The sequence below is a fragment of the Nymphalis io genome, chromosome 3 (genome assembly GCF_905147045.1).
Source record: "Nymphalis io chromosome 3, ilAglIoxx1.1, whole genome shotgun sequence".
Classification (NCBI taxonomy): Eukaryota; Metazoa; Arthropoda; class Insecta; order Lepidoptera; family Nymphalidae; genus Nymphalis; species Nymphalis io.
In genome coordinates this window covers 4,541,037-4,563,711 of record NC_065890.1, presented here as the reverse complement: position 1 = coordinate 4,563,711, position 22,675 = coordinate 4,541,037, and the positions used below count along the sequence as shown (strand labels likewise).

The 22,675-nt window shown below is 31.0% G+C and overlaps 5 protein-coding genes across 7 annotated transcripts in view; 3 read left to right on the top strand and 2 right to left on the bottom strand.

The window, feature by feature from the left end:
* LOC126781374 (inactive peptidyl-prolyl cis-trans isomerase shutdown-like) overlaps window positions 1-22,675 on the top strand; it is a 92,407-nt gene that overhangs the window by 58,673 nt on the left and 11,059 nt on the right. The window lies entirely within an intron of this gene.
* Window positions 400-5,641, bottom strand: LOC126781380 (L-threonine 3-dehydrogenase, mitochondrial). The gene is made up of 4 exons (XM_050506338.1): window positions 5,460-5,641; window positions 2,770-3,294; window positions 1,305-1,571; window positions 400-574 (listed from the first exon to the last, which is right to left on the bottom strand). The coding sequence occupies exons 1-4, from the start codon at window positions 5,557-5,559 to the stop codon at window positions 438-440; spliced, it is 1,029 nt and encodes a 342-aa protein (XP_050362295.1). The 5' UTR covers window positions 5,560-5,641; the 3' UTR covers window positions 400-437.
* On the bottom strand, window positions 3,019-20,527 carry LOC126781394 (inosine triphosphate pyrophosphatase). 3 transcript variants are annotated; one of them, XR_007670626.1, is made up of 3 exons: window positions 19,742-20,527; window positions 19,403-19,474; window positions 3,019-3,294 (listed from the first exon to the last, which is right to left on the bottom strand). XR_007670626.1 is itself a non-coding variant. In XM_050506356.1 (2 exons), exon 1 carries the CDS (start codon window positions 20,344-20,346, stop codon window positions 19,768-19,770), a length of 579 nt encoding a protein of 192 aa, XP_050362313.1. In that variant the 5' UTR covers window positions 20,347-20,527; the 3' UTR covers window positions 3,187-3,294; window positions 19,758-19,767. The 3 variants fall into 3 exon arrangements, 1 of the variants encoding a protein (XP_050362313.1); XR_007670627.1 differs by having other exon boundaries at window positions 3,279-3,294; window positions 19,403-19,622; window positions 19,758-20,527; XM_050506356.1 differs by lacking the exon at window positions 19,403-19,474 and having other exon boundaries at window positions 3,187-3,294; window positions 19,758-20,527.
* LOC126781101 (protein artichoke) lies at window positions 10,818-19,617 on the top strand (the record flags this gene model as incomplete). The annotated part of the gene is made up of 4 exons (XM_050505922.1): window positions 10,818-10,875; window positions 15,174-15,377; window positions 15,447-18,070; window positions 18,149-19,617. Coding segments are annotated over exons 2-4 (4,236 nt in total), but the record flags the coding sequence as incomplete, so codon positions are not given.
* On the top strand, window positions 21,181-22,652 carry LOC126781384 (26S proteasome non-ATPase regulatory subunit 7). Its single transcript, XM_050506342.1, has 2 exons — window positions 21,181-21,501; window positions 21,776-22,652. The coding sequence occupies exons 1-2, from the start codon at window positions 21,327-21,329 to the stop codon at window positions 22,579-22,581; spliced, it is 981 nt and encodes a 326-aa protein (XP_050362299.1). The 5' UTR covers window positions 21,181-21,326; the 3' UTR covers window positions 22,582-22,652.

Sequence of the window (22,675 nt, the reverse complement as noted above, 5' to 3'; positions counted from 1 at the left end):
TATAATCCGATGAGACTGCAGTCCGACACGACCGGAAAGAGTTCAGGCGCAGGACTTTTCGTGCTTTCCGAGGCACGGCATTGTATAACCCTTCCAACTTCCAGACTGATACTAAGATTTTTCGGTAATATAAAATAAAAACCCAAATACTTTTTATTGGCCCGGGTCTGCAGCCTTGTATCTAGATACTAGACCAACGAAGCAGTCACTTAGCACTTCACTGTATGCCTGATTAAAAAATGCATGAAATAAAATCCTTATTTTACCCTTAGGAAGTTGAGGCGGGCAGCTAGTAATATATAAATTCTATAAAAGTATAACTTACGTAAAATTCATAAATAATATTTATTATGTACAAATCCCTTTTTAATATAAATTAAATAAATAAAACGACAGAAGTAATAAAAATTTTATATACACATTTATGCAATATACGTTTAAAAACCATTAGCGACTATTTTATCCTTAACTTCTTTTATCATGAGTGACACTAAGTCGTCCAAGTTTACAGTAGGTTTCCAGTTCCAGTCTCGTCTCGCTTCGCTGTCATCAAACACCTGGGGCCAGGAATCAGCTGGAAAATATGTACTTAACGTAAATTATATTAGATTTTGACCAAGAGTAGAGCAAATTTTGTAAGATGTATTCGTATATAGTGACTTGTTAAATCTATATATTTGAAATAAAAAATAGTGTAAATTATATGATAAAAATATTATCATATAATTAATACTAAGATAATTCCATAGGCAATTATTACGTTTGCTAATTTATTAGACATATTCTTAACAGTTCACTAACTTTATTTTCCTCTGACAACTAATTTTATTTTCATTGTTGGACAGCTATTGACTTTTTTTATATCGCTGGAAAAATGCATTTACGCGTTTACCCCAAATGAAGTTCTAGTCTCACATCCCCCCTCCCGTATGTTGGCTCGCCGGCGCCTAGAACGTCACCGGAATATCCACTTAAAACCAGCGGTACCCTCACCGTCTCTTCGGGGGGCGTCACGGGATCGCTTGCGCATACCACCATGACGCCCTGACGGTTGCCCCGCCTATTCGGGCCTCCAATCTCCAAATCCAATCTAATCCTAGTTGGGTTCCCAGGATTCAGAAAACCCAACTACTTCCGGCGGCACTTACGGCGGTGGGTGAGGGTGCGCTTTGATAGCTATTGACTAGCTTTAGTGTTACAATTATAAGGTAGAAAAAAATATATTTCGAAACATGCACGTTCACATGTATTTTCCTCCAATTTTCAATTTCAATATGCGAATACTTATAATTATTACAACATACCGATTTCCTGCCGACTGTCAGGTTTGTATGTGATGGTGAAATCCGGTATATGTTTGATCATCTTTTCAGTTAGTTCTTCAGGAGTGAAGCTCATTGATGTTACATTATACACTCTTCTGGTAAGCATGTTGCTTGGTGCTTCTAAGAATTCTGAAAGTGCGCGTAAGGCATCCTTCACGTGCATCATGGGCAATCTAGTGTCGGGCTTCAAATAGCATTCATAGCGACCCTTCCGCAGAACATCATGGAAAATTGCTATAGCATAGTCTGTAAAACATAATATTGTTAATTAGGTATATGTATTAGTATTCTTATATAATAGGCAATGCCTTGACTGACTGATTATTAGCGATGCACAGCTTGAATTATAACACATAGACTTAAAAATTGGAGGACATCTTTGTGCAGCAAATCAGACGCGCACTTGAAAAGAATATAACGAAACCGTGATGAGTAGAACATGTTTAAGTAGGTCCCTATTATATAATATCCTGGGACATTATTCACACACGGCCATCTAATCCCAAACTAAGCAGAGCTTGTATTATGGAAACCAGACAACTGATATACTACATATACTACTTTTCTTTTGTAAATACATACTTATGTAGATAATTATACCCAGACTCAGGACAAACAGACATGTTCATGCACACAAACGTCTGTCCTGGGTGGGAATCGAACCCACGAACTTCGGCGTGAAAGGCAAGTATCTACAAACCACCACAACCAAGGATTTCATACTTAAAATACTCCTCGTGATATTATTTAATTTAACATTAATTGTTTATTGAACAAAAAACGAATTAAGGATATTAAGAGGATTCATAGACAATTACTTCTTTTTAACTGCTTAGACGTCCCTAACATATATTACGAATGGCTTGTTTGATTATTTTATAGCGATAAATTTTCTTGTAATAACATATTAGTTTATATTGTGAGATGATCTTATGTTTGACCGCAATCAAGTAAAGTAACCGATGATTTGATACACGAGCAGAATCAAACGACCTTTCCTTTCCATCTTTCACAACATCGATAATATAACTCAGTTTCGAAATGTTCTTAAGTTATATGAATGTTTGTATTACTATGTCGAATAGGATATGTTTTGAATAGTTTGTGGACTTTTGACAATTATTTGTTTTAAGCAAAATATAAAATATACAATTAGGTTATTATTTATTAACATAAGAATTATTGTTCTTCTTTAGGAATATTTTTATCACCAACCACAAGCAAGAGTTATGCAAAAGGTTTAATATATATATTTTTTTATAAAATGTATATCGACTTGAATCGATTTGTATTAAAAAATAACAAAGTAACAGCCTGTAAATGTCCCAATGCTAGGCTAAGGCCTTCCTTTTCGAGGAGAAGTGGTAAATACATGTGGCAGATTTACATCCACCACATTTCTTTTTCCTTGGTTATTATGTGTGTGTTTGTGTATAAAACCAACCTGTGGTGCCTCCGCCCGGCGGGTCACTTGATATAACGCCCGGGAATCTTAAACAGCGGAAGTCCAATCCAAACTTATAGTAGTAATATTCGCCTAACAATTCAGCGTGTACTTTGGAAACACCATAAATAGTTCTTGGTCTTTGTACAGTGATATTTGGAGTGGGATTCCTCGGTGAGTCAGGTCCGAACGCTCCGATAGTACTCGGAACAAATATACGAAGTCCGTATTGCTTTGCAAGTTCAATAACATTATGCATTCCCTCTATATTCACTCGCACTGCTAACGGTACATTTTGTTCACCGATCGCACTAAGAAGTGCTGAAAAATGTATAAGCCAATCTACTCTGTGATTTACAACTATCTTTTGAAGACCTTTAAAATCTAAAATGTCAGCAAAGATGTATGGGCCATCGTTAAAAACCTCATTTGTTGGCTTGATAATGTCGGACAGTATAACGTTTTCTTTGCCATATTTTCCTCTTAAATGTTTCGCGCACTCGACCCCAAGTTGACCTAAACCCCCTGTAAAATAAAATGAGATTAGTTTATGTAAATTTTGTTCCCCTAATATTTAATTTGACGAATTCAATCCAATCGATATAACCCAATTTTTTTTTTCCAAAACGTAACGAAATTTTTCACTTTTCAATGTGTCTGTCTGTCTTGCGTAAAAATATACGTGTTTTAATAATTAAAATCAACATTGTGAATATTATAATAGATACCGAGAAAAGGTTTGCTATACTCACAGACATAGAGAAAGGGGCCCATTTTATTGTAACATTGTATCTATATGATTTTTTATGTTACTGGTTACAATACTACAATATAATAAAAATAGTATGGTGTTCTATAATGTAAAATTTAATTAAAATATTTTTTTCATTCAATGTAAACGTGAAATTAGAAAAATTATATATTATCGGTGCGGGATCTACTATTTCAATCTAAGATCTTAATAAGCACGTGTAAATTGTATCGAGACGAAAAACAAACATAATATTATTCTCAGTAATACTTGTTTTACAACTGCGCAATGTTTTGTAAACAAAAGTTAATCTAAACACATTAATGTAAAACCCTTTAAATATCCGAACAAAAAGTGATTATTACAACAAAAAGTTATTATTAGTTTTTGGTGAAATTGTTACTAATATTATATTTTATACATTTATGTGTTTAACTCATAAAAATATCACTTCTTATATGTTAACTCTATATTTTCGTATACGTAAATTTAAAAAACTTAAAAGGGTCGTATGTTTGTGTAGCATAGCTATATTTGCATCGCATTAAAGGGCTCTATTTATTTTAAAGAGAATTAGTAGATAAGAAGATAATTTTTTATGTTTAAATATTTTTACCTACACAGTATTTGCAAACATATATAATTATATAAATATACAGAATATTGTGTAAGTTCGTTGTTTATCTCATTTCGACGTACGTTTACATATGTAGATGTGGAAACGTGGAAAGACTCGTTCCTCAAACAATTCAGATATAATCTAAATTGCGTTATATATTGTTTAGTTTTCTTAGACAATGTGCGCAAACCAATTTGCATACATGAAAATGAAAATGAAAAATTAGGTCATTTTTACTTAGCGCGCTGAACAAAACTCATACATAAGGTAATTGCCTCTTGGACATCTGACTCAGCATGGCATATCAATGCCATGACCACAGTCTATATTGCTTGTGATCAAATAAAAAAAAATACAAAAATGAGTATTTTTTCCCTTTAATATGTAATTAAGCATGAGATCTCTCATATATAAAAGAAAAAGTACTACATCACTATTTCAAAATTAATATCAGTTAATATAATAATGTTTTTTTTTTTAATTATGATTTAAGATATTTGAAATAGGAGACATAGTCATTGGTGTAAAGGTGTGTAAACCAAGAATATTTACACTGAAAATTGAAATAAGAAAGTTAACATAGAAATATAACAAAACAAAAACAATGACAATAATTGATTAATTTAGTATATCACTATTATAATAATATAATAATAATATTAGAATATGCAATATTTTAGAAGCTATTTTTGAGATAATAATATATAAATATAAATAATTCCATAAAAATATGGATGATTAACATTTAAAATAAATGTTATTCAATAAACATGTACGATTGATGAAGTTGTTTTAGGTAGGTTGTTTAACATATAAATTATGTGTTTATAATTTCCGTAATAAAAATTACTGGTCTAAATATAAAGTAGGAAAATTAGAAAAACTTCTATTAAGAGAGATATATATATATATATATTAGACCACTTCAAATCTAGTAATTTAAAAAAAAAAACTAAATTTAATCAATATAATAGGGACACGAGTTGTGTTAATGTACAATTACTGCAAAACCGCATGTCAAGGCTTACAAGCGAACTAAATGCGAAATTAAAATTCTAATAAATAAATAATTTGCGTTGTTGTTTCTAAACCCTTATATATATTTATATATATTATTTTAGTAAAATCTAAAACATATATTAATATATTTTGATTTAAAAAACGTGTAATTTATATAAATTAAAATAAAATTATTTAAATTAAAAAAAATATTATTTGCTACGAAATATTGTTTCGAAAATAAAAAAGGATATGTTTACACAATATATAATTCTACTTTCAGTTTCCATTCCACGAGATTAATTCTCTAAATACACTTACCCGTGATTAAAATTTTCGGAGGTTTTTTGTTTTGTACATTAGAACTATATCTTCTTGCATTAAGAGCAAACGCACAACAAGCTTTCTTTAATAACGTCATTTTGAACAATATATAATATTTATTTGACAAATTTATTATTGCTTAAATACGTTATAGCTGTCTTATAGACAAATTTGTACTGTTAACGTGTTAAGTGAACTGTAAGGCTTATGTGTTAGTGTTTGATATCGAAAACTGGTTCTTTATATACGTTATGCGAAAATAAATCTTAATGTAGAGACTGGTCGTGTACCCGTTTACATTTAAATTACGTCACGAAAAAATTCTATTGGAGTAAGAGGTGGGTGTGTTTTGTACCTTTACAAATATTTTTTGACATTGAAAAGCTATATATGATTATGAATTTAAAAATATTTCAATATACAGGTTATTATATACTTGATATAGGAAATTAGATTTTTTCTGGCATTATATTATAAAAATAATTTGGATCTTTGCTACATTATTCCTAGCAATGAAATAGATTTAATAATTAAATAATATATTATTCTGGCAATTTATAATTTGTTACATATATTTTTATATAGGTATTTAAAAGGGTTCAATTACTAAACTCAAAATTCGAAGTTTTGTATGAACTTTTCTATATCTGGTCTTATTGGTCTAACTATATTACTGCTTACAATTTAAAAATGTTTTCTTTATCATCATAATTAATTAGGTAATTATTTATTTACTAAATAAAATAAAAATTTGGCTGTCATTTACATACAACGGTGGGTCTAATATGATGGTATTATAACATAGGAATTCCTTTTGGACCGTGAGTGGAGCTGTAGAAGGATTGTTTAAAAATTCATCTCCCAAAGGGATGATAAAAGTTTGTATGATAATTCGTCATTTCTGATGTTAGAAATATGGAACTCGGTGTTTAGGCTTGAAAATAATAAATATTCTGACCGGTAGGTTTCGAGATATGTTTTAAAGAACGCATAAGTATACCATTTATCTTAGATTGCCTTTCTCCACACCGTTCGACTTTTTTTTGGTCCTGTAAGAAATATAAACGTCTTCTTACAACCTTAATTCACCGACAAACACTGGATCTATGGTTCGGTTGTTAAATAATATAACAAAACAATATTTGGTGGCAGAATAACTGGTAATAGTTTGAATATACTCGTAACAGCCTGTTAATGTTCCACTGCTAGGCTAAGGCCTCCTCTCCCTTTTGAGGAGAAGGTTTGGAGCTTGTTCCACCACGCTGCTCCAATGCGGGTTGGTAGAATACACATGTGGCATAATTTCATTGAAATTAGAGATATGCAGGTATCCTCACGATGTTTTCCTTCACCGTCAAGCACAAGATGAATTATAATCACAAATTAAGCACATGAAAATTCAGTGGTGCTTGCCCGGGTTTGAACCCACGATCGTCGGTTAAGATTCACGTGTTCTAACCACTGGGCTATTGAATATACACACAAAGGCAATCCTACCAGTGAAGGGTTAACCAACAGGCTGAAAAGACCAGAGCCTAGGGCGGCAGATTTGAGTGTGCAAATATAGGGACCTTTTTTAAATTAGTTAGTAGCAGATTAACAGATTTTTAATTTCAACTAAAATAGACGAGGCACTGGGGAAAAATATATAGCCTACACTAAAAATGTGTAAATCCGCTAATGCCATTGATGGAAATCTAATAAATAACTAGTACCTATTTTTCTCCGAAAGCCTTAACATAATATCTCGAATGAAGTCAGAGAAAATTAGTATTAAACATTGACTTCAAAATAACTCATTATGTGCCTACAGTAATTATTTAAATTTTAAGTTTTTAATTTAAGCTTGTTAAGCCACGGCTTCGCCAGCGTGTCATTAATTCCGAAAATCCTTCAAAATTTGCCGTTTAAGCTATTTAATGCTAATTCGAATCGTAAATATATATTATTTTAATTATTTAACAAAAAAATATGGTTATTTTGGTTCGTAAATAGATAGACACTTCAATTTTATTTATTTGAACAGATGTAGTAGGTACATGCAGGCAAATTTTTGAAGTTGGTTATTTTTTTTTAGTTTTATGTTTATTATTGTATTATAAGCTTTTGTAGTGAATAAGTGTTATAGTTATTATATAAAATATGAGAGGGAGACCCTTCTAAGCGCGGTGCTTAATTGAGATGATTTTAAAACGCCAAGTTTTTGTTTAAATAATCCTTAATGACCTCTACTCTGTAGACAACTTGTGAATCTAAAACACGAATAGCGTATGCTATTAAATCAGCAATAAATTACCATTGTAAGCTTATTTAAAAAAAATAAAAAAAAACAATTTATTTTTAAGAAAATAATATTAACTATCATTTATATTATTCAAATAATATGTCATAAATATTTTTTAAACTTAATAAGGAGTGGTGAGTAGTGAGGTCCTCCTCACTGCGATGTAGGGTTTAAATCTACTTTTTTATATAATTTTTTTTGTATATTGTGAAATTCAGATCCTTGGTTTACCATCGGATTTCCAATATCTAGGGATACTGGTATATACTGCGGGAATTATAGGTAAACGGTAAAACATATACTAATTTTAATTGAAATAATTAATACAATTTGATATAGAGATTTTACATTATAATGTCAATACTTATTAGGTCTATATTCAAGGAACCAACCGTAATATTTTTTACGTTCAGTTTTTGCTAATTCATAATTAGAATAAATATGGTTATGCAGCTATATTTGAAATATCTATGTAATCTCATAGCTTTTTGCTCAAGACAATATCAGCGACGTTTAGGTGAATTTGCAGATAAAATTAAATTCACGTCGGTATCTTTGATCCTGTATCAAATATCTTTACGATATGTTTCATGACATTTATTAAAATATTAGAATTAGTTGAGACGAGATAAAATCACTATGGTTCCAGTTTCAGATTAGAATAAAGAGAATAAGTATATAATATAATAACTGGTTTTTAATAAATGTCTACAAAACGGTAATAGCAAACTCATGAAAGGCCAGCCTTTTTTTGTTCTATCACATAATATTACATTCCCTTTGATTTATAGGGCATAATCCTTAATATTCTAGTGTATAAGTTAATTGCGATAATCCGACCCAGCTTATAAAGGTTTTATATATGGTTGTATATAATTATATTTATTTAAAAGCTGAAAATGACCAGTATGTCAATGACTGATAAGTTTGTAGGAGATTTACATAGTAGTAAAAAGTAATTGACACAATATTAAATTTATAAGTAAATACAATACAATACCAAAATATAGTATATACATACTATTAGTATATACATGTTATTAGGCTCACGCTATTTCGCGTAGACTTATATCTTTTGTTATACCATTTTTATATGATGTCGACTGTTGTTGTACTGATTGATACACGAAATATGCAAATGTATTTCAGTTATGATACAAATAAATAGCTTAAATAAATCGTCAGACAGGTACTAGCATTTTTTGCGTGTCTAACGACTTCGCAATACTGAAGGTCGACTGGTTTTGATGCGGATATCGTTTGATCGCAAATAACTCGTGAATTTAATAATAAAATTAGTTTCTGAGGCCCTTATTAGCAGGCGTGTCGGAACTCAGGTACAAAATTTTCCTGGCTAGACTTTATAACAAGTCTAAATATAAATAATAACAATTAAATTAATTCTTTTACTCATGATTACTTGAACCTCGAATTTTAATAAATTAATTCTTTATTTTTATTTTTTCATAACAAGAAAAACATAATGATGAAACCTGTATCTCTAATTTCACTGATATTTTGCTACATGTGGATACACACATGTGGATCAGCATGGTGGAATAAGTTCCAAGCTTATTCCTCAAAGAGAGAGGCGGCCTTAGCCCACCAATTTTTTACTAATGATTTTAGATTTCAACCTAAATTTTAAATATACTAAATTTGTTGGGTTTGTTAGAAACATTTCTGCTTGCATTTTTTTTAAAGATAAAGTAAGTTTAAAAGCAACTCGAATGCTCTGGGAATGCTTCCGGTAGTCTACTGTTCGGCTTAGCACACATAAATAACGGAAACCGATTTTTTCTTTTAAGGTCACACCAAAACGCTGTTTGTGTTTAACAGATTACTCATATGTTATTTACGTCATATGATGATATAACTGTTCGAAGAATAAAATAATGACAATTTTTTATATAGAATAGGAAGGTGGACGAGCATATGGGCCACCTGATGGTAAGTGGTCACCAAACGCCCTTAGACATTGGCATTGTAAGAAATGTCAACCATCGCTTTTAGCCAATGCGCCACCAACCTTGGGAACTAAGATTTTATGTCCCTTGTGCCTGTAATTACACTGGCTCACTCACCCTTCAAACCGGAACACAACAATATCAAGTATTGCTGTTTTGCGGTAGAATATCTGATGAGTGGGTGGTACCTACCCAGACGAGCTTGCACAAAGCCCTACCACCAGTTCAATTAATTTAAATTTTGTTGCAAACCTTTTTGTAAACACATCACACATGTGCATATAATTAATCTAAAAGCGTAAAATGGAAGAGAGTATCGTACGTCTGAAGAATGTAAGATCGATCCTGTTATTGTTATTTTGCTATTTAATTTTAAATTTAGTAGTATGACTCGATTATATCGAGCTCTTAAATAATATGTCAATTTTATTGTATAAACATTCCAAGTTGCTACATTGCTAGATTAATCTTGATAAAAATAAATGCAATCTTCATTTTGCAATCAGTCAAAGATTAACGTAAACGATTTTTCAGACCTTTTTTTTTGTTGTAAAGCCACTCTGTAAGTGAATAAAACTCGAAACTCGACGTAAAATCGATCTTGGAATTTCAAAAACTGATAAGCTACTGCGACCGTACCTGACCGAACTACAGAAATAATTACAATATTTCCAACCACAAACAAACTTTCCTTTAAATGTCTGTTAGCAAATTTTAGCGATAAAACAGTTGATGTGTGTTATTGTAAAGTAATTTTACAAATATTTATCAAATAATTGCCTTAAAATTTAGTGATATTCGTTTAAAAATCTTGAAAAACATTTTATATTACTAAAAGTTTTCTTCTTGCGTTAAAATTGTAGGTATAGATAATACCCATTTGCACATCTACTTCTAGAAGACGAGGTTACGTATGAAGGCACGCGCTACAATGGTGAAAGATAAGTTACTTGGTGCGCATCGAGCCATGAACCGAAAGTCTGGTGTTTGCATGCGAAATACAGTTTGTATACAGTCCGTGTTTATCTTTCGAAGACCTCAGTGGTCCGGTATTGTTTGAAAGTGAATACTGAGTTACGCAATTATAGTAAACAGCACGTTAGCCGCGTTTGGATAACTGATGACCAATACATCTATATGGGAATTGTTTTTGAACTAAAAGGTAACAGGGTAATCTATAAGGATTTGGATATAAGTATGCTAATAATAATAGAGGCAGTCATTTCGGACAAGGGGAGATACGTAAGTAATAATGTGGAAATATTGTATTATTATAGGTAAAGTTAGATAGAGAGGGTAAAAAGGTGTCCTCTTTATTGTTTTGGGCGATTCATTTAAAACTTACAGGAAAATACTGTAGTAATGAAAACATCTAGAAATATGATTTTGTAAGAGACTAAATCTGTTATTAAAGTTATAGATGATTATCGTAATAATATATTTCATGCTGCTCAATCGAATGCCTCATATTTTTACATGTAAAGATGACATGTATTTGAAATCGAGTCCTTTGATTTTACTGCTCTGAGATATCTAGGCACAAATATATGCATAGTAATTATGTAACAAGTAATACAAACGATATTAAAGTATATCTTACAATAAAAAACAGTTTACATAATACACTCATTAGACCACATAAGATGTTTTATATACACAAGTGTTCAATCAGTCGATCCGACCTCTTGAAAATTTGAGGAAAACATATAATATGGATTTGCATACCTTAAGCAATATTCTAGTCTTATTTCTATTTTTTTTATCGATAACAGCTCATCGGTAAATCACAAAAAACCAGGCAGAGGAGAAAAAGGTACTGATCTGTTTTGTCATTGCTTATTGATGTATAGATACTGAATATTAAAATATAAATATTTCCACTCTTGTATTTGTCAGTATTAACGTTTTCGTTTGCATGTTAAAAAATTAATGGATATATAAATCCATTATTTTTTTAACATTTTATAATATGTATAATATGGTTCGTTTTAATGAAACTTCACCAATCAGTATTTTTGCTACAGGAAAACAGAAGGTATTAAAAAGATTTTGAATGGATCACAGATTTAGTGACAATAGTACGATCAGCAAAAAAAAACTAAGTTTTCTCGTGAAAATAAATAAAACTTTTTTAACGCGATATCAACTGTTTTTTTTTATTTTGTAGAATACGGCTCAATTGCATTATATTTAATATGCCAACTTCATGCTCAAAATATAGAGTTTACAGTTTTGTCACTAGCAGTTCTTATTTTGAAAAACATATTTAAATAAATTATTTTCCTTAATTTATTATACAACATCTGAAAGATATCAGTATAACTTTTAGTGCCTTCTGGTTCTAACCGATATATCTTCAAAATTCATTGTTAGTATATTCAGCTAGGTAACAGATGTTATGGATCCATCACAAATGTCCACCCGTTTTTAGTTACATATTATGTTTTTTAGGACAAACCTAAGTATTGTATTAGGTAATCGTTTGAATACTGTAAAGGGGACATGTTCAACCGCATGAAATTGTGATGACTGCAATCATGATCTAGATACGAGATGAGGAGAAAATGTTATAATTTAGTATTATTACCATTGGGGAGAAGACATTGTTGATATTGTCTAGATATAGACCAATTATTTATGAGTACCTATATACATAGAACCTAGGATTAATTTAAGGCAAAGCACTGAGTTTTGCCGAAAGTCCCTTATATCGTCCTACATACTCATTAGTAAAATTTTGTAAGGCACTATTTTTATATTACCGATTATCTACAAAGCGCCTACTCCGATTGGTTTTTAATAAAATCTCATTTGTCAATCATTCGAAAAGATGCAACATTGCTATAAAGTATTTTAAGATGCTCAAGTCATTGCCACCCCTATAGACATTGCCACTGTAAGAAATAATAATAATATCTTTTATTCATAGTGTCTGTAATTACACTGGCTGAATGAGTCCTTTAAACCGGAACACAGAATTTCAAATTATTGCTGTTTTACATTGCATTAATTTATTCGAAGATTAAAAATTGTTATTTGTTGATTATTAGTATTATTTTTGAACTATTTAGGTTGTTAGGGTATTAATAAATAGTATATAGTGTATATATATTTTATGCGAAAGTTATTTTAGAATACATTATGATTTTTTTTATATAATAGGAAGGCGGGCGAGCATATGGGCCACCTGATGGTAAGTGGTCACGCCCATAAACATTGGCATTGTAAGAAATGTTTATCACGGCTTACATCACCAATGCGCCACCGACCTTGAGAACTAAGATGTTATGTCCCTTGTGCCTGTAATTACACTGGTTCACTCACCCTTCCAACCGGAACACAACAATACCAAGTACTGCTGTTTTGTGAATGAATGAAGAATTATTACACAATAGACATTAACAACAAATCAGTCTAAATGTAGGTTTCTATGCATCCCTAACATTTTTAACTTGGCTCGAAATTCCAGTAAATACGTTTTAAATCTCATTTTTAGGATACACTTTAATGACTTATGCCCGGTTTACATTATTCCAATCCAGCGATCTAGTCCAGTACTGGATTGCTTACTGGAAAAATGTAAACAGGCACTGGAATGAACTGGATTGGATTCAGTTCATTCCAGTGCCGGTTTACATTTTTCCAGTAAGCAATCCAGTACTGGACTAGATCGCTGGACTGGAATAATGTAAACCGGGCATTATATACCTATGTTCATTTTTTACGACAAAAGATCATGTGACAGTTATGTGCGACGTAACTGCGTAACTGTAACAAAACGACTGGTCTCATTGAGTGATTACAAGTTACGTTATAAAACTGTACAGACAAAATTATTTTACTTACATTATACGTAACAGCGACTGTAAAATATTTTGTAATAATGATGCATAAAGGCATTTAGTCAATCAAATAATAGTTCCTATATTATTTATTGCATACATTCGTATGTATGAATAAAAAATATTTTTATTAATATTATTCCTAAATTATCTTAGTCATCACGTGGTATGGTACATTGTGGGTTCTGAACCGAAGAATCTGAGCAAGCGTCCGTATTGGATTTTTATGTGTTCATAATTCAACTCGTGTTTAGCTGTGAAAGAATATTATGTTTTTTGAGTCGAGATGGTTTAGCGGTTAGAACGAGTAAATTTTAATCAATGATATCGGGTTCAAACCCAGGCAAACACAAATGACTTTTCATAGGCGTAATATATGTTTTTAATTCAACTCGTGCTCGGCGGTGATATAAAACATCCTGAGGAAACCAGTGCATAATTATGTCTAATTTCTTTGAAATTGTGCAACATACCTATGTATCCAACAACCTGCATTGGTGTAGCATGGTGGAATAAGCTCTAAATCTTCTGATCAAAGAAAGTGGAGGCCTTAGCCCAGCTGTGGGACATTCATAGACTTACTTTAATTTTTATTTTGCTAAGTTGTTGTCAATGTTGCATTTAAACGTATTTCCTAAATAACAAAGACGTAAAATATTAAGGTACGGATAGTAAATGAAAACAATAGCGGGAGTAGTGAAAGTGTTACTTAATCACAGTATACCAATGACCATTGTTTTAAGTTATATTGTTTCATTGCGTCCTTGACGCAATTGGACAATTAAAACTATTATTTGAAATACAGGAAACGTTATTGTAACATAGTCTGCACTTAAGTTCGCTTTTATAAAAACTACCAATGATTCTGTACTCATTCTCGAAACTCATTGGACATGACGAAAAATGCTTGTCTATTCTTTTTAAACGCCGAGAAAAGTATGAATATTTTTGGTCTTAAAAAAATTAATTGACTGCAGAGATTGAATCTTACTATGTTTGTCATGTTTCGGGAGTAATACGGTGCCAATCATCATAAAGCGGATGCGTCAAAATATCGTAGCTGACTTTTGATTGTCGAGAATACCTCGAGGTATTAATTTCTCAGTGAAACCGGAACTGTAATTATTATAATACAATATAACTGCTCTATTATCATGTAAAAGAGATATTCGGGAGATTTCTGATAGGAAAATTAAACTCTAAATCAATTAAAGGACACTCCTTATTTTCTTAATGCTCACCATTAAGTTACCTTTCAATAGATAATTCGAGCTTTATACTTTATTTTAGGTATTTCTGTATCTGGTTTAGTCATCTTAATCGTAAACATTTATAAACGCAATATAATGTGATCTATATACCAATATGTAATGTATAAGCAAGCTGTCAAAGACAAGTTTATTTTTAATAATTTACCGCTTTACGTATAAACGTTGCTTACCAAGTGATAAATTAAACACGGCTGTGTTTTCTTCTTTCGAATTTGAATAAAGACAGAAGCGAGATCAGTGTTTAAATGAACAGCCGCTAATCAACGTTTATACGTAAGGCCCGAAGATTCTAAATTCGATTTATGTTGTCATGTTGTCTTATATCTAAAAGTTTGTTTTTATTTCAGATGTTTCCAATAACAATCATGATTCATGATTCAAGGATGCTACAATGACAGCCTGTAAGGAATGGAGTTCAACAAACAGAAAATATTAATATATCTCACTCTGTTAATACTTGAATTTACTTTAGGACAAAAAACAGTATGTCCTTCACCAGATACAATTCTTCCTTGCATATGCACTCATCGTCAAGACGACATACAAATATGGTAATACAAAATTTAAAAAAATATATATTTGAAAATTAGTATTATCTCTAATCGTACTAACTATTTTAGGTGCACGCACAGCGACTTGCCACAAGTAATAAAAGGTTTTCAAAGGATAGGCGAATATATTAGAAATCCTGTCGATGAATTAATAATTGAAAACAACTATTTGCCTTCTTTGCCTGGGAAACTATTTCAAAACGTCAAGATTCTTAGATTAATGATCCGTCACAATGGTTTGGAACGAGTATCAGCAACTTGGTTAGAATCTCAAGAACCACACTTACTTGAAATATTTATAGTGGAAAATGATCTTAAAAGTCTACCATCAGAGAGCTTGATGAAGCTACAAAACCTACAAGCTTTAACAATACAGTCACATAATCTTAAAAGAATACCCACCTTAATTAATATGCAAAATCTTCGTTATGTGAGCATACAATCCGCGAGTTTAAGTAGTATACATGAAAACAGTATTGGAAACTTACCAAATCTTGAAAAGTTGTTTATTAAAGGAAGTTTAAATTTAAATACAATAAAAGAAAATGCTTTCTACAATATGCCTAAGCTCAGAAAATTTGAAATAACTGAATGTGGAATTAGATCTATTCACATGCGAGCGCTATCTTTACTTCCACAATTGAACGAATTATCTCTAAGCAATAACAGGATATCAGACGCAACTATGATAGGGAGAGCTACAAGAGACCTACCAATGCTGTCAACATTAAACCTTAATTTTAATATAATAAGTAAATTAAATGAAGGAGCGTTTGTCGATCAACCTATGTTGGAGATTCTATATCTGTCAAACAATAATATCAATATCATTCATCACGGAGCTTTTCATCGAGTACCTAAATTAAGAGTAATTGACTTAAATTATAACGAAATAATACGGATACATCCTGAATCATTCTTACAACAATCTGAGAGTGGTGTTGAAGAGTTTTCTCTGATCGGCAACAAAATAATGCACATTTCTGAATTTAGATCCTTACTTGACGCATTGCCACGATTAAGATATTTGGATATGAGTGATAATTTATTGCAAGAAATTCCCCGTGGCGCTCTAAGAGGACATCCAAGCCTAGAACGTTTGCATTTAAACAGAAATAACATAAAAATTATTGACGCAGATGCATTTATTGCTATGCCTGCATTACGAGAATTGCATTTAAGTAATAATTCTTTAAATGATATGAATGAAGGCCCGTTTTGGAATTTACCTGCTTTAAAAGGTTTAGATTTGTCTAATAATTATTTTCAAAGGTTACAGCCAAAATTATTGTACAATCTTCCAGCTTTGAGAAGAATTAATTTAAGTAACAATCAATTGATTATAATAGACCCTATTACATTTATGGAGACTCCTTTGTTAGAATACATAAATATATCAGGTAATGCCTTAATTTCTACACATCCAGCTACCTTTCGTAATTTGCCAAATTTATATGAATTGGATGCAAGTTCAAATAGACTAGTTGAATTTCTACCAGGTCTACCAAGAGGCTTAGAGCAATTATACTTACGAAGAAATCAAATAACTAATTTGCCAATACTTCCATCACCTGATTTAGATTTGCCTTCTTTAAGAACTCTAGACCTTTCAAATAATGGTATACAAAAAATACAATATGGAGGTATGAAGACTTTACATAATTTACGGAGATTCTATATAAATCGAAACGGTCTTAGACAAGTTGAAGCTACAACTTTTAATGATTTAGAGCGCTTAGAAGTGCTGGACATAAGCGACAATCAAATTATAAATATTCATCCAAAAAGTTTTAGTAAGCTTGAATATCTTAAACAAGTAAACTTACATGGAAATAATATAGAGAATTTTGACTTTATGGCAATACAAAATAATATAGCACTATCAGAAATCGATTTTAGCAAGAATAAATTAAAAAGTATAAATCCTAGTATAATAAACAGAGGATTAGATGTTGAAATTTTTAATATATCATCCAATAATCTTCATGAATTACCAAATTCTTTAAACGTGTTATCAAAATTAAAAGTCTTAGATGCGAGTCATAACTATATCAAAAACTTTGATGGTAATATCATCAATAATATACAAACTTTGGTAGAAATTAAATTCCACAGTAACAGAATAACTGAGCTACAGACTGGAAGTTTTCGTGATTTAAATAATTTGGAATCTATTGATTTAGAAAATAATCAACTTGAAATAATTCATCCGATGGCTATTGCCAATCTGCCAAAGCTATTATCTATTTATCTAAACAGAAATCATATTATAGAAATACCTGATCGAGCATTTTCGAACCTTTCAAAATTACGGATTATTGAGATGCAAAGCAACAGATTACAATATATATCGATACGAGCATTTGAAAATGTACCTTTAGTGCAATATCTTAATTTAAGTAACAATCAACTAATTAATCTGGACAACTTAGGTATTAAACAACTTGTATCACTTGAGGTTCTGGATTTAAGTTTCAATAAGATCACAAGAATTAATAAAGAATCTTTTCAATACATGGAGTGGCTTGTTGAACTGAATTTAGACAATAATCTCATTTGTCATATTAGCAATCAACCATTTGATAACATGCCCAGATTAAAAGTATTATCTTTAAGACATAATAAATTAACATCGGTGTATGAAGAAAATTTTGCTAAGTTAAGGAACAATATCGCCATTTTGGATATTGATGGTAAGATTCACCTTCACATTTTCTAATGATTTTACTATTTTATAATTGATTTACTAATGTTAATTTTTTAATATGTAGGTAACCCCCTTGTTTGCAATTGTGCAATTATTTGGTTAAAATCATGGCTGCTGGAATCATCATCTCTAGGGCCAAAATGTGCTGATGGTACATATGTGAAAGGAATGCCCTTTTCGAAAAATGACTGTTTGAATATAAAATTTAACAGCCAAGATTTAAAATCTTGTGCAACATATGAAAATGAAGCATTACTACCAAGCCTAGCTACATCAGAAGTTTATTCATCATTGGATAAAATAAAGGACTATGAAACACACATTAAAAATAATTACCAAGGCAATAAATTAAATAATCGTCCATTGCCAGAAGAATCAGAATATTTTTATGATGAATATGTGGATTACCCATACAATGAAACATTACTAGAAAATATGAATAGTGCTGTTAATCAGTCTATAAAATCTCATAATCATTTAGGTAATACACCTACAATTTACGCTGGAATGTCCAACACAAGCACAACTCATAAAAAGACAGGAATTGCTTTGAAAGTTCCAGTCCCTAGCAGTGGTTTCACATTTTTTGGTGTTCCTTTACCATCAATAGACATGGGAAAATTATTAAACACTGGTCGTAAAATTGATTGGTCTGATAATAAAATTGGTCAGCAACATGTTAAAAAATATCAAGTAACAGAACCTCCAAGATTTGAAACTGGTGGATTTTCACCAATGCTTCCTGTTACAACAAATGGTTTTATACCAATACCAGATCCAACAATCAGTACTTTTCATACTACAGTAACAACTAATGAAGGCAATTCTGGTAGTTTTAATACCGAAAATTTTAACCATAATGCTAAAGCTGTAGATAAAATACCACCAACCATGTCCAGCATAAACAGTACATCTCATAAAAAGGTAAAAAGTGAAATACATGAGCTAGAAGCATTCCACGGCGATGATAATAGTACCCATGTAACATATAACAGAACTAAAAACATAGAAGAGCAGAATACTGATCCTCTAAACATAAGTAAATATAATCTAATGGAGTCTAATCTAACTATTACTCAAGCAACAGAAAAAGAAGGTATTATAACTACAGATACAAGTAACGATATGTCTATTCAGGGATGGCTTGAATCAAGTAGCATAACACCAGCACCGCCTGTTGTAACAATTAAGCCACTACCACAAATAACTAAACACATTGAAAGTCAACCTACAGCTCTATCTGCAATCCTTTTACCAAGCAATGATGATGTAACAAAGAACCACAGTAGGACAGCAACAGTAACAAAGGTTAACTTACCACATGCTGAACATTATGATCTTCGATATAATTATTCCCCGGTTATCAATCGTGAGGGCAAGACGAGATTTTCTGAAGAAAATTTAAATAATAACAAGCCAAGACAAGCTGATAATAATGATTGGTATTATAAGAATTATAACAAGACTAATCTAGAAACTTATGTTGCACCTGGCATCCAAACTTCAATAGGTTGTAATATTATTTTATATCATATCACCTTAAAATATACAGCAATGTTATGTTTAATCTTAATAATATCTTAGATGTATTATTGGTAATAAATACTTTCAAAACAATTGTAACATTTATTTATTTAATTGAATACTATACACTTACACTGTACTACGCTTACATTGTAACTATTATATTTGTCCATTCTTTTCTATGAAATAAGTTCTTAATTTATCTAATGCTTTATATCTATGAGATATTTTGTTTTTTTCTTCCTTTGGTAGTTCTCCATATGTTTTGTCATAACCAATGGGCTGAAATATACAGTCCCAGCCGAAATCTCTAGAACCTCTTGGTGCAACTATAGTACCTTTTGTTATTCCTTGAAAAATAACAATATCATCATTAATATTGCCTGAACTATATGCAAAAGTGCAAACTGCTTCTGCTGATTTATCTTCCCATCCCGTCAATAACCTATGTAAGCCTTCTGGTTTTAATTTATCTAAAAACCATTTAATATAAGGTCCAGGAAGGCCACTTAATGCATTAAAGCAAAGGCTTGTATCTTCAATAAATACTGGCCTATTAATACAGCGGGCTGCTTCTTGACACTTCTTAATTGATACTTCATTTATTTCTCCCTGCAGCTCTGGTAAATCTAATTTATGGCTTATAACTTCCAATGGAAAATTGTTACCTAAAATAGCTCTCACCTCTTCCAATTTTTTTACATTTCCTGTGACAAACGTAAGAGTTCTTTGATTCATTTTAAATATATAACCGCAATAGAGTGATTTAAAAATGTATTGTAGATATATAAGAAATTAAAATAAAAAGTATCGTGTTAATGTTTTTAATATATGCGAAACATGTGCTTCAATTAATTCGTTAATTTCCTTAACGATTCTTGACTGATATTTGACTAATGTCATCTGTTGCCATTTATTTTCTCTTTTCTGGCGTGTAATCTGTTGCTACAGAAGTATAGAACTTTCAGTTCCAAAAGTACAGATTATTGTTATCCCCATTATTTAATTTATTTACTCAAAAACTTTTACTGTTTCGTTAAAATTTCTTGATCAAATGGTCATGAAATGTTAACGTCATGATTTTTCAGAACAAATTCTTATAAATGTTTAAATAATATGATGAAATAAAAAAAACATATTTTTATAAAACATTCTTTACTATGAACTGTTTTTTCGACTTTTTGAATAGACTGGCTAGCGAAAATCCACTTTTTATTTTTCACAAAAACCTCAAAAAACCTAAAATGGGTATAAATTTTATCCTAATTAAATAACTCCAAAAATAATTAAATGTCGATAGATGGAACACAAAGTTCATAATCACTTTAGACTGATTTTCAGTAAAGTAACTTTTTTTTATATTGCCTTTTTATAAAAACAAATGAATGTGATTTCATGCTAATAAAATAACCTTCTAGTATAATAAGCTACGAACTATGTACTTATCAAGAAGATTTAGGCATTTTAATTTAAATATATTATATTTAAAAATTGTATTTTCCTTCTTTTTTAATTATTTACTTGATTTATCTGTACTAACCACAGAGCAGTCATATTTCTCTAGAATGACTGTCAAATTCTCGTTTGTTGGTTGATGATCGGCGAATTTACTTTTGTGTCACTATAGCTTACTACCGTAACAAAATATTTGATTATTGTCGTATTACTTGAATTCAGCAATATTATCTACATCCGAATTTTAAATATTTACTCATAAAATGCCTAGTCAGGAGGTAGTGACCACAAAAGTGGTTGTTCACCCTTTGGTATTACTTAGTGTCGTAGACCATTTTAATCGTATGGGTAAAATTGGTAACCAAAAGCGTGTCGTTGGAGTTCTTCTTGGCTGTTGGAGAGCAAAGGGTGTGTTGGACGTATCAAATAGTTTTGCAGGTAATTACGTTTTCGCTTTTCGGATAGTTCGTATTAAATTCGCAGGGAAACTTACGATTTTTGTACATTTTTTATTTCATTAATTCGTTAATACTATACATATTAATAAAACTAAGTCCTACTTATAAACTAAAATAAAATCATTACCTCAACTCTGATTCAATACTAACTTGACAACTGACCTGATGTGTAACATTTATTTATTACAAATATACTAAAAGTAAATCTATTAAAATTTATCAGTATTAAATGGATATTTTATTTGGATTTTCAGTTCCCTTTGATGAAGATGATAAAGATAAGTCAGTATGGTTCCTTGATCATGATTATCTGGAAAACATGTATGGAATGTTTAAAAAGGTAAATGCTCGTGAGAAAGTTGTAGGCTGGTATCACACTGGCCCTAAACTACATCAGAATGATGTTGCAATAAATGAGCTTATCAGACGGTACTGTCCTAATTCAGTCTTGGTAATTATTGATGCTAAGCCTAAAGACTTAGGTTTGCCTACTGAGGCATACCGAGCTGTAGAAGAAGTTCATGATGATGGTAGCCCAACAACAAGAACATTTGAACATGTACCCAGTGAAATTGGAGCTGAGGAAGCTGAAGAAGTGGGTGTTGAACATCTTCTGAGAGATATCAAGGATACAACTGTTGGCAGCCTATCCCAACGAGTTACTAATCAATTACTTGGTCTTCGTGGACTTCATTCCCAATTGAGTGAAATCCGAGATTATCTAGTTCAAGTCGGACAAGGTTCCTTGCCCATGAACCATCAAATTATATACCAATTGCAAGATATATTCAATCTGTTGCCTGACATATTTAGTGATAGTTTCCTGGATAACCTATACATTAAAACAAATGATCAGTCCCTTGTAGTATATTTAGCTGCTTTAGTAAGATCGATTATTGCCTTACACAATCTCATAAACAATAAAATTACAAATAGAGATGCAGAAGAAGGAAAGAAGGATGACAATAAAGATAAGAAAGAGAAGAAAGATGAAAAGGATGACAAGAAGACAGATGATAAAACAAAAGAAAAAAAAGATAAGGAAGACAAAAAGAAGTAATATGGAATCATCATTAGTCTTAAGTTGTTTGTAACATTGAATTATTTTAATAAATGGTATTTACTGATTTACATTTATATATAGTTATTTAAGA